The sequence below is a fragment of the Nicotiana tabacum genome, chromosome 4 (assembly GCF_000715075.1).
Source record: "Nicotiana tabacum cultivar K326 chromosome 4, ASM71507v2, whole genome shotgun sequence".
In the NCBI taxonomy this organism is placed as follows: domain Eukaryota; kingdom Viridiplantae; phylum Streptophyta; class Magnoliopsida; order Solanales; family Solanaceae; genus Nicotiana; species Nicotiana tabacum.
Genome location: NC_134083.1, coordinates 70,623,756 through 70,634,994, shown reverse-complemented (window position 1 = coordinate 70,634,994; position 11,239 = coordinate 70,623,756). Strand labels below are relative to the sequence as shown.

At 39.8% G+C, this 11,239-nt stretch overlaps 1 protein-coding gene across 1 annotated transcript; it reads left to right on the top strand.

The window, feature by feature from the left end:
* Positions 1–553: 553 nt before the first annotated feature.
* On the top strand, positions 554–9,626 carry LOC142179974 (uncharacterized). Its single transcript, XM_075250880.1, has 3 exons — positions 554–2,380; positions 2,729–3,154; positions 9,534–9,626. The coding sequence occupies exons 1-3, from the start codon at positions 554–556 to the stop codon at positions 9,624–9,626; spliced, it is 2,346 nt and encodes a 781-aa protein (XP_075106981.1).
* Positions 9,627–11,239: the final 1,613 nt, after the last annotated feature.

The window sequence follows — 11,239 nt, the reverse complement described above, 5'->3', positions numbered from 1 at the left end:
TCCTCCAATCGCACCTCTCAGAAATGACCCACCTACTATACCCATTGTCCATACTTTCACTGTCCCTCAACCGGCTCTTTCTCAAAAGTCCAATAATGATCCACAACTGGATGCTCATGATGCCCAACATTACTCTCCAGAACTGACTTTAAAGGTTCCAGATTCATACAAGCATACTCCTCATAACGTGTTCCCAATTGAGATCGAAAAGCATGAAAAGAATATGGAACAAGAGGAAATGACCAAAAAAATGAAGAGCTTGGAACAAACCATGAGAAACATACAAGGTTTGGGGGGCCACAAAAGTGTTTCGTTTAACGATCTATGCATGTTTCCCCATGTTCATTTGCCACCCGGCTTCAAGACCCCCAAGTTTGACAAGTATGATGGGCATGGTGATCCCGTTGCCTATTTGAAGAGGTATTGTAACCAATTAAGGGGAGCGGGAGGCAAAGAAGAATTGCTCATGGCTTATTTTGGAGAAAGTTTGACAGGAATTGCTTCAGAGTGGTTCATAGATCAAGACATATCTCACTAGCACGTTTGGAATGACATGGCTCAAGATTTTGTCCAACAGTTTCAGTATAACATTGATATAGTGCCAGACTGCTCCTCTCTCCTCAACATAAAGAATAAACCAACAGAAAGCTTCAGAGAATATGCAATCAAGTGGAGAGAGCAGGCTGCTAGGGTCAAACCACCAATGAAAGAGGCAGAAATGATTGACTATTTTCTCCAAGCTCAGGATCCTGATTACCTCCATTACATGTTGGCCACCATTGGTAAACCTTTCGCTGAGGCGATTAAGATTGGTGAAATAGTTGAGAATGGCATGAAGTCAGGCAAAATTGTGAGTCAGGCAGCCCTTAAGGCGACCACACAAGCAATTCAAAGCGGGTCAGGTAGTTTCGGAAATCGAAAAAAGAAGGAGGAAGGATCCATGATGGCATCTGTGTTCGGGGGAGTTCAAAGAGGAATAGCTCCTTCTTACGTTCAATTCCAACAAGGACTATCCAATTCTCTTCAACATTATTATCCGCCTCAAGGTCCCCAATACTCAGTTCCCCTGCAACAATACACAGTGTTTAATGCTCAGGCTTATGCTAGGCCTCCCAATCACCAACAATGGCGGGCACCGATTCCACAAGGCTCCCGTCAACTCCGGCCGAATTTTCAGGCACCATATAATCCTCGTCCCCGACAAGAATATGTGAGAGAACAGGAGCCAAAGAAAGAGTTCACCCCAATTGGAGAATCGTATACAAGCCTATTTCGAAAGTTGATGCAGTTGAAGTTGATTGAACCTATTATGCCGCTTTATGTGAATCCAAATTCAAAAGGTTTTGACTCAAATGCAAGATGTGAGTATCACTCTAACACCCAAGGGCATAGTACTGAAAACTGTTGGACATTAAAGAAAGCCATTGAAAATTTGATTGAAGCAAAGGCAATTGTGGTAACAAGCAATGAGGATACTCCTAATATCACAAACAATCCGCTCCCAACTCATGATAATACACATTTTATTGGGATTATTTATGATGATCGGGATTATAAGCAGTTTGGCAAGACAGAGATGGTTGTTAGAACCATAGGGCCAGAACCAAAAGTGATAGTGAGCCCGCCGCAATTGGCACCGTTGATGGTGAAAGGTGCGAGTTCTAGTTTGAACTTGGCATGTTCTGAAAAAACGATTCTCTATGTTCCTGGAAGCACAAAAAAGGTTGAGGTTCAATTGGGTGGGCCAAAACTTTACATCCCCGGGGGCATTCAAAAGATCATTCCGAATAATGGTTTGAGGAATATAACAGAGCCAGTCGTGATCCGACTTGTTGCCCAACTCATAGTGACAAACACAAAAGTTATTCCCTGGAATTATAACAAGATTGTCATGACATACAAAGGAAAAGAGATAGTTGAAGAAACAAGTGAAATGGGGGGCTTGACCCGCTCTGGAAGGTGTTATTCACCAGAAGAATTGAGAAAATCTAAGCAAGCCAGGGAAAGTCACTTCCCAGTGAAAGAACCCGTTGCAGAAAAAGAAGCGGAGGAATTCCTTAAGAAGATGAAATTGCAAGACTACTCAATCATTGACCAACTAAGGAAAACTCCTGCTCAGATATCTTTGTTATCTCTGCTTTTGCATTCAGAAGAGCATCGTCGTGTGTTGATCAAAACTCTGAACGAGGCATATGTCTCAGAAAAGACAATGGTGAATCAGCTAGAAAAAATGGCTGAAAGATTCTTTGAAGTAAATAGAATTACTTTCAGCGATGATGATTTGCCTGAGGAAGGGGCTGGCCACAATAGAGCTTTGCAACTTATGGCCAAATGTGAAGGGCACTACGTAAAAGGAGTCATGATTGATGGAGGCTCAAGTGTAGATATGTGTCCTCTTTCTAGTCTACAACAGCTGAACATCGACACTAACAGAATTCGAACCAGCAATGTCAGCATCAGAGCTTTTGATGGTTCAAAAAGAGACACTATTGGGGAAATCGAACTCACCATGACAATCGGCCCGGTTGATTTTAACATTGTCTTTCAAGTGTTAGATATGGAAACTTCCTATAATTTTCTTTTGGGAAGGCCGTGGATCCATATGGCCAGAGCTGTACCATCCACCCTACATCAAATGGTCAAATTCGAGTGTGACGGGCAAGAAATTATTGTTCATGGGGAGGATGACTCATCCGTCTATAAAGACCCATCCATTCCATATATCGAGGCCAATGAAGGATGTGAATCCATCATATATCAAGCATTTGAGGTGATAGAGATGGACCAAGTGGAAGAAGGAAAACCAATTCTGCATCCCCGTCTTTCAACCACATCTATGATGGTAGCTTCGCTGATGTTGAGGAACGGCTATGAACCAGGAAAAGGATTGGGATCCTCTCTGCAAGGAATTATGAACCCCATTGCTCTATTTTCGAAGAAAAATATCTTTGGCTTGGGCTTTAAACCAACATCAGCTGACATAGAAAGAGCCAAGGCCCGCAAAAAGAATGGTTCGAATCTGTCCAAACCAATCCCTCACATTACCTACTCTTTTGTCAAGCCACAATTTGAAGAAGTCCAAAATCCTTCTACTCAGGATGACATTGACGGAGTTTGCCAGGGTCTCAAGGAGATGTTCTATGAGATCAATAAGGTTCAAGTTGGGGAGGACCCTAGCCGTGCAAGTGTTCAACTGATTGGTCCAGATACCTCGCTCAGCAACTGGGAAGCAACTCCTCTTCCCATCAGGAAGGAGTCTTGGTAGCCTGTTTTGTTATTTTTTCTGTATTTGGATTATTTTAAGGGTTGTAATCCAGATATTTTAGTTTAATTGCTTTGCTGTGATGTTAACCCTTCTATCCTTTCAAATTTAATGAAATGAAGTTCCATTTTCGTAGTAAAATACTATCTTTTTATTTCCCTAATTTTTGTTAATTTCTTATCATTTTCAGTTTCGATAATGCTGGCTTTAAATACATGACATGCACGCAAAATTCATGCCCAGATCTTAAAAAGCTGTTTAATCTCGAAATAATGAATCAAGAAGTTGAGTATGACGAAGATGAGGCTTTTAGAGAAATAAAAAGGGAATTGGATCAATTTGAGAATAAGCCTAAGCCTAACTTAAATGAAATTGAGGCAATTAACCTTGGAAGTCCTGAAGAAACCAGAGAAACAAAAATAAGCATTCATACTGAACAAAAGATGAGAGTTGCCATAATTCAAGTTTTGTTCGAGTACAGAGATATATTTGCTTGGTCGTATGATGACATGCCGGGTTTGAGTGCCGATCTAGTGGTCCATAAGCTTCCCACACATCCTAATTTTCCACCAATCCAGCAAAAACAAAGGAAGTTTAAGACAGACATGAGTGATAAGATTAAAGAAGAAATCACGAAGCAACTAAGTGCAAATGTGATCAGGGTCGTCCGATACACTACATGGTTAGCAAATGTTGTGCCAATGCCAAAGAAGGATGGGAAAATCAGAGTTTGTGTTGACTATAGGGATTTAAACAAAGCAAGTCCAAAGGACAACTTTCCCTTACCCAACATTCATATCCTTGTTGACAATTGTGCTAAACATGAGATCCAATTTTTTGTGGATTGTTATGCCGGATATCACCAAATTCTGATGAATAAAGCAGATACAGAAAAGACCGCCTTCACAACTCCATGGGGAACTTATTGTTATAGGGTCATGCCATTCGGTTTAAAGAATGCAGGGGCAACTTACATGAGAGCCATGACTACCATATTCCATGACATGATGCATAAAGAGATTGAAGTGTACGTTGATGATGTGATCATTAAGTCGAGAACACAAGCTTACCATGTGCAAGACTTGAAAAAGTTCTTTGAAAGGCTACGAAGGTACAATCTCAAACTCAATCCAGCCAAATGTGCATTTGGCGTTCCTTCTGGGAAGATTTTGGGTTTTATAGTTAGTCGAAGAGGCATTGAGTTAGATCCCTCCAAGATAAAGACCATTCGAGAGCTGCCTCCCCCGAAGAACAAAATAGAAGTCATGAGTTTACTCGGAAGGTTGAATTACATCAGCAGGTTCATTGCGCAGCTTACAACCACATGTGAGCCTATTTTTAAGTTGTTGAAAAAGAACGCCGCTATCAAGTGGACAGATGAGTGCCAAGAAGCTTTTGATAAGATCAAGGAATATTTGTCAAATCCCCCTGTTTTGGTCCCGCCGGAACCTGGTAGGCCTCTATTTTTATATCTATCAGTAATGGATAGTTCCTTTGGTTGTGTTCTGGGTCAACATGATGTCACATGCAAAAGAGAACAAGCAATATAATATTTTAGCAAAAAGTTCACCATTTATGAGGCCAAATACACTCTTTTGGAAAGAGCATGTTGCGTCTTAACCTGGGTCGCCCAGAAGCTTAGGCATTATCTTTTGGCCTATACAACTTACCTCATATCCCGAATGGATCCCCTGAAGTACATCTTTCAGAAGCCGATGCCAACTGGCAAATTAGCAAAATGGCAAAGCTTGCTCACAGAGTTTGATATTGTTTATGTCACTCACACTGCCATGAAGGCACAAGCTTTGGCTGATCATCTGGCAGAAAACCCGGTTGATGATGAGTATGAGTCTTTGAACACATATTTCCCAGATGAAGAGGTTAATTTAGTTGAAGAAGTAGTCCAAGATGACAGTCAAATTTGGAAACTATACTTTGATGGGGCTGTCAACATCAAAGGCATAGGGATTGGGACAATTCTGGTATCACCTACTGGGCAACATTACCCTGCTACGGCGCGACTTCGTTTTTTCTGTACAAACAACACAGCAGAATATGAAGCTTGCATCATGGGTCTGAACATGGCAATAAATCTAAATGTGCATGAACTGTTGGTGATGGGAGATTCAGATTTGCTTATTCGGCAGGCTCAAGGTGATTGGGAGACTCGAGGCATCAAGCTCATTCCATATAGACAATGTGTGGAGGATCTTAGCAAAAGGTTCAGGTCCATCGAATTCAGGTACATTCCCAGGTTTCACAATGAATTAGCTGATGCCTTGGCCACCCTAGCCTCAATGCTTCCATATCCGGGTAATACTCACATTGACCCATTAGAAATTCAAATTCGGTATCAACATGGTTATTGCAATACAATTGAAGCAGAACCAGATGGTGAACCATGGTATCGTGATATTAAACAGTTTCTAAAAACAAGAGAATATCCGGAACATGCTAATAGGGATCAAAAGAGAACTATTAGGCGACTCTCTAATGGTTTCTTTTTGAGTGGGGAAATCCTATACAAACGAACTATGGATTTGAATTTGTTGAGATGCGTGGATGCCAAAGAAGCTGAAATGATTATGAATGAGGTGCATTTGGGAGTTTAGGGTCCGCACATGAATGGATATGTTCTAGCAAAGAAAATCCTTCGGGCAGGATATTATTGGCTTACTATGGAACGAGATTGCTTTCGTTTTGTTCGCAAGTGCCACCAGTGCCAAATTCACAGTGATTTGATTCACTCGCCACCTTCAGAGCTGTATCCTATGTCGGCTCCTTGGCCTTTTGTTGCTTGGGGAATGGACGTCATTGGCCCAATTGAGCCAAAAGCTTCAAATGGGCACAGATTTATCTTGGTTGTAATTGATTACTTCACCAAATGGGTGGAAGCTATTACATTGAAAGCAGTTACCAAGAAAGCAGTAGTAGACTTTGTTCACTCCAATATCATCTATCGTTTCGGTATTCCAAAAACCATTATTACAGATAATGCTGCTAATTTGAATAGTCATCTGATGAAGGAGGTATGTGAACAATTTAAAATTGAGCATCGCAATTCTGCTCCTTACCGTCCCAAAGCTAATGGAGCTATTGAAGCTGCGAATAAGAACATCAAGAAGATTCTTAGGAAGATGATCCAAGGATCTAGACAATGGCACGAGAAACTACCTTTTGTTCTTTTGGGATACCGGACAACTGTCCGTACATCAGTTGGCGCAACACCCTACTTATTGATTTATGGAACTGAAGCGGTCATACCTACTGAAATTGAGATTCCCTCTCTCCGAATCATTGTTGAAGCAGGGATTGAGGACACTGAATGGGTGAAGTCCCGATTGGAACAGTTGAATTTGATTGATGAAAAGCATTTGGTGACAGTTTGTTTTGGTCAGTTATACCAACAAAGAATGGCACGCGCTTAAAATAAGAAAGTGCGCCCAAGACAATTCGAGGTAGGACAACTTGTTTTGAAACGTATCTTTCCGCACCAGGAAGAAGCAATAGGAAAGTTCGCCCCAAATTGGCAAGGTCCTTACCTCGTCAAGAAAGTATTGTCAAAAGGAGCTCTACACTTGGTAGATATAGAAGGAAAGGTGACTGATATATCCGTCAATGCAGATGCGGTCAAGAGATACTATGTATGACATGGCTATGTTGGGGCATTCTTATATTTAGCATTCTCAGGTTGGGATGACGAAAGGTTATCATTCTTGCTACCCAAACACTGGTCAACCCTAGTTATCCCTTTGAAGCCTTGTTTATATTTCTTTGTTTTCCCCTCTTTTGGAACCAATGTACTTTTTAAAAAAAAAACAAAACAAAAAGAAAGAAAGAAAACTCAAAAAAAAAAATCATCAAAACAAGTTCATGTTATTTGAACTACGTTCGACCAGATTCCGAAAGGATACGTAGGTAGCCTCACTCTGGGGTTCGGTCACACCAAAACAAAAATCTACATTTCCTAGTATTCAAAGAAACTGGGGCATGATTTTATTTTAATTTCAATGGTTGTTCCATCAAAATGGTTCCAAAAGTTGTAATTCAGTTGAATAGTTCTTTTTGCCTTTCCCTGCTAAGACCTTCTGATCAACTTTCGAGAATGCTAAGTCAGTATACTACGGGTAATGCCTCAGCCATTGAAGAGAGAAAAAAATAAATGAGAGAGTCGTATTAGTGAAAACCTTCACGGGCACTATAAGGCAATAATGAGTTGAGAGAAAGGCGAATGAGAGAGGTCAATTGGTGAAAACCCACAAAGGGCATCATTGATCGATTTAAGGCTTCGTACATCCCGACACAAGCATGGTTAAGACAAAGAACTCAGTTTCAAAGTGAAGTTTACAACAGATTTAGAGAATTAGACGGTTCAAACGGATCGGGCATCCAGTCCAAAGTGCATGTCATGTTCATTGAAGTCAGCATATTTCCTTCAGATAAGTCCTTTCTTATTTTTTTCTTCTGAAAGGGACACTTCTTGATTAAGTTGTAATATCTATTAGTTCACCTTCTTGTTTTCTTTCGCATTACTTTTTTGAGTCCCTTTCAGTATAATCTTGTCAAAACAAAGCAAAGAAAAGGCCGCAAAATTGGTTACAATTTCCCCGTTATATAAAGCAAAGATTGTTGGGCATAAACCGTATAGGAAAAGGCATAAAGCCATCTGCGATTTTCCTTGATGAGAAAAAGGCTGGAAGGACTGAACAATGTTCCAAGGGTCAACAAAAGTTACTCAGTTAAAAGATTTTTGGGAAGCAAGGTTGTTTGCACCATGAACACAAATGGTGATAGGCGCAAAATGGTTAGGTTTCGATGTTGAGAAAGAAGATCTCCAGAAAGAAAAGACAGAATCTCCCGGCAACTTGTACAATCATCGACTGAGTCAGTTTTTCTAACAAGTGTAATAGACACAAGGTCAAGTCGCCCAAGAAAACAAGGCCACAAATTGACCACCATTTTAAAACTAACAAATCTTTCTTTGTTCAGAACAGGAACATAACAATTTTAGGAAACAGTTCGTGAAAAGACAAACACCACCAAGTGAAGTTCTCAAATACTTGATTTCCTTCTAATATACATGTAATCATGTTATTTTTAGTTTCATTATAGGGAATCAATACCCTATCTTCACCTCAGGGTACTACATCCCCTGGTTGCATTTCTTATTGCTAAGATAGGGTATGACATTCCCTAGTAGCATCTCAAAAGAGCCACATGCCTCATCGTTTTGCCAACATAGGGTACCACATTCCCTAGTAGCATCCCAGAGTGCCACAAGCCTCATTTTATTGCCAACACAGGGTACTACATCCCCTGGCTGCATTACTTTCCGCCTACATAGGGTACGACATTCCCTAGTAGCATCCCAGAGTGCCAAGAGCCTCACCTTATTACCAACACAGGGTACTACATCCCCTGGCTGCATTACTTTCTGCCAACATAGGGTACGACATTCCCTAGTAGCATCTTAGAGTGCCACAAGCCTCATTTTATTGCCAACATAGGGTACGGCATTCCCTAGTAGCATCCCAGAGTGACACGAGCCTCATATTATCACCAACACAGGGTACTACATCCCCTGGCTGCATTACTTTCTGCCAACATAGGGTACGACATTCCCTAATAGCATCTTAGAGTGCCACAAGCCTCATTTTATTGCCAACATAGGGTACGACATTCCCTAGTAGCATCCCAGAGTGCCACGAGCCTCATATTATCACCAACACAGGGTACTACATCCCCTGGCTGCATTACTTTCTGCCAACATAGGGTACGACATTCCCTAGTATCATCTCAGAGCGCCACGAGCCGCATTTTATTGCCAACATAGGGTACGACATTCCCTAGTAGCATCCCAGAGTGCCACGAGCCTCATCTTATTGTCAACATAGGGCACTACATCCCCTGGCTGCATTACTTTCTGCCAACATAGGGTACGACATTCCCTAGTATCATCTCAGAGCGCCACGAGCCGCATTTTATTGCCAACATAGGGTACGACATTCCCTAGTAGCATCCCAGAGTGCCACGAGCCTCATCTTATTGTCAACATAGGGCACTACATCCCCTGGTTGCCTTCCTTCTTATTAACATAGGGTACGACATCCCTTATTATTCAAAAAAAAAAATAGTGTCTTTTTTTTTTTCAATTCTTTATTCTGCAATAGCAAATATAGTTTAATGTATTTTCAATAACTCGCAAAAATTTTCTAGTGCAAACTCGGGCAGAAAATTTTTGTTCGTTTTGTTTGTTTCTGATGTCTTGCAGGTAAATAAGATTCTAGCTCTCGCCAGAGAAAATGGAACGTTTGATCTCAATACCAGCCAAACCAGCTTTGACGTAATACATGCAGAGATATAGGGTCTCAAGATCCATCTTCTCATCATCTGATCAAGAATCAAGCCTGGGAGAATATTTCATAGTTTGTTACATCAAGAGCATCAAGTTACAGTCTAAAGTCAATGGGGGAAGCAAGTCAAGAATCAAGACAAGAGTCCAGATTGCATTTAGATAGGAATTTTGTAACTCTTAGATTTCAAGAGTATGTAATTTCCTTTTCATTTTTGATGTAATAGTAGGAACCGCGGATCGGAACCTCGACGGAACTTCGCTCGGCTCTCCATCTAAGCATACTCTAGCAGTCATTTTTCATTTGAACTACACATGACCTGATTCCCTTATAACCCGGGATATGTAGGCTGCCTAAAATCAAGGCTCGGTCACATCTCTTATTTTCTCTTCTTTTCCTTTTTAAATAATAGTGAGGTAAAAAATCAGTCACCTTATTCATTTTCTTTGCCTGAAAACTATTCATGTTTCCAAGCAAAGAGGGGCATGCTGTGAACACCTAATTTTTGACCGCACCCAAATTCTATACTATTTTAGTGTAAATATTTCTTTTAGGTCTAATGATCATATTTTAAACTTTTATCTTACTTTTAATAGGTTTTATTTTTATATTTGAAAGAAAAATTAAAATTACAAAAAAAAATGTTCATATACTTATAGTAAATATTTTATTTTTTATTTTTAAGGAGAAAAAGAAAATTTACAATAAAAAATATATATATATTTGGTTTTCTTTTAATTTACAATTTTACTAGTAAGCTAGTGACTTTATATATTTTTCTTAGTATCATTCAAATTATAGTGTATATATATTTAATTTAGTTTATTTATATTTTTTCTTTGTCTAATAGAAGCAGGTTAACATTTTTATTAATGTATTTTACTTTACCTTTCTTTAAATAAATAAATAAAAAGTAATAAAATAATATTAAAATAAAAATATGTGTTAAACTATCAGCCATTATCCCCTAACAACTCCCTTTCCATCACGTCACTTTGTAAAAACTGACTCTCTCACAATTTACCTCCACTCCCTCACATCATATGCACACACAGTGCACGACTCCATAATTTCCCATTCAGTTATCCATCTCACCGTTAAAAACACATGAAGTAATGTATAAAAAGAAAGAAAAAACACATTCAGAAAAAAAAAAAAAAAAAAAAAGGGGGGCAGAAAAAAAGGGTAGTCGTTTCCCTTCCCAAAAAATCTGATTTGCAAAAAAAAAAAAAAAATCAGTTACCCCACTCTCTCAAAGAACCCCCTCTGTCACTCTCAACCCAAAAAACCCATCTCCCTTACTTAGGAACCACCAGCGACACCCAATTCCAAAAAGTTCGTAGGTCGCTAGCTCCGTTCGTTGGTCATTAGTTCCGTTCGAGTTGTCGGCGAGGTTCCAATGCTGCCGCGTTTTCTGTTCGGGTTCAGGCGGATTTTCACCGTTGGAGATTATTTGGCATCGATTCAGCTGTTGTAATTTCACCTGAGGTGCTTGTTAATAGAAGAAAGATTTTTGTTACTAAAGGTCCAACCTTTTACCTTAAATCTTTGTTATTTGCGTGTGTTTGTGGTCTCTGTCTAGATATAGATTTGATTTTATTTTGATAAAATTAATGTACCTTCT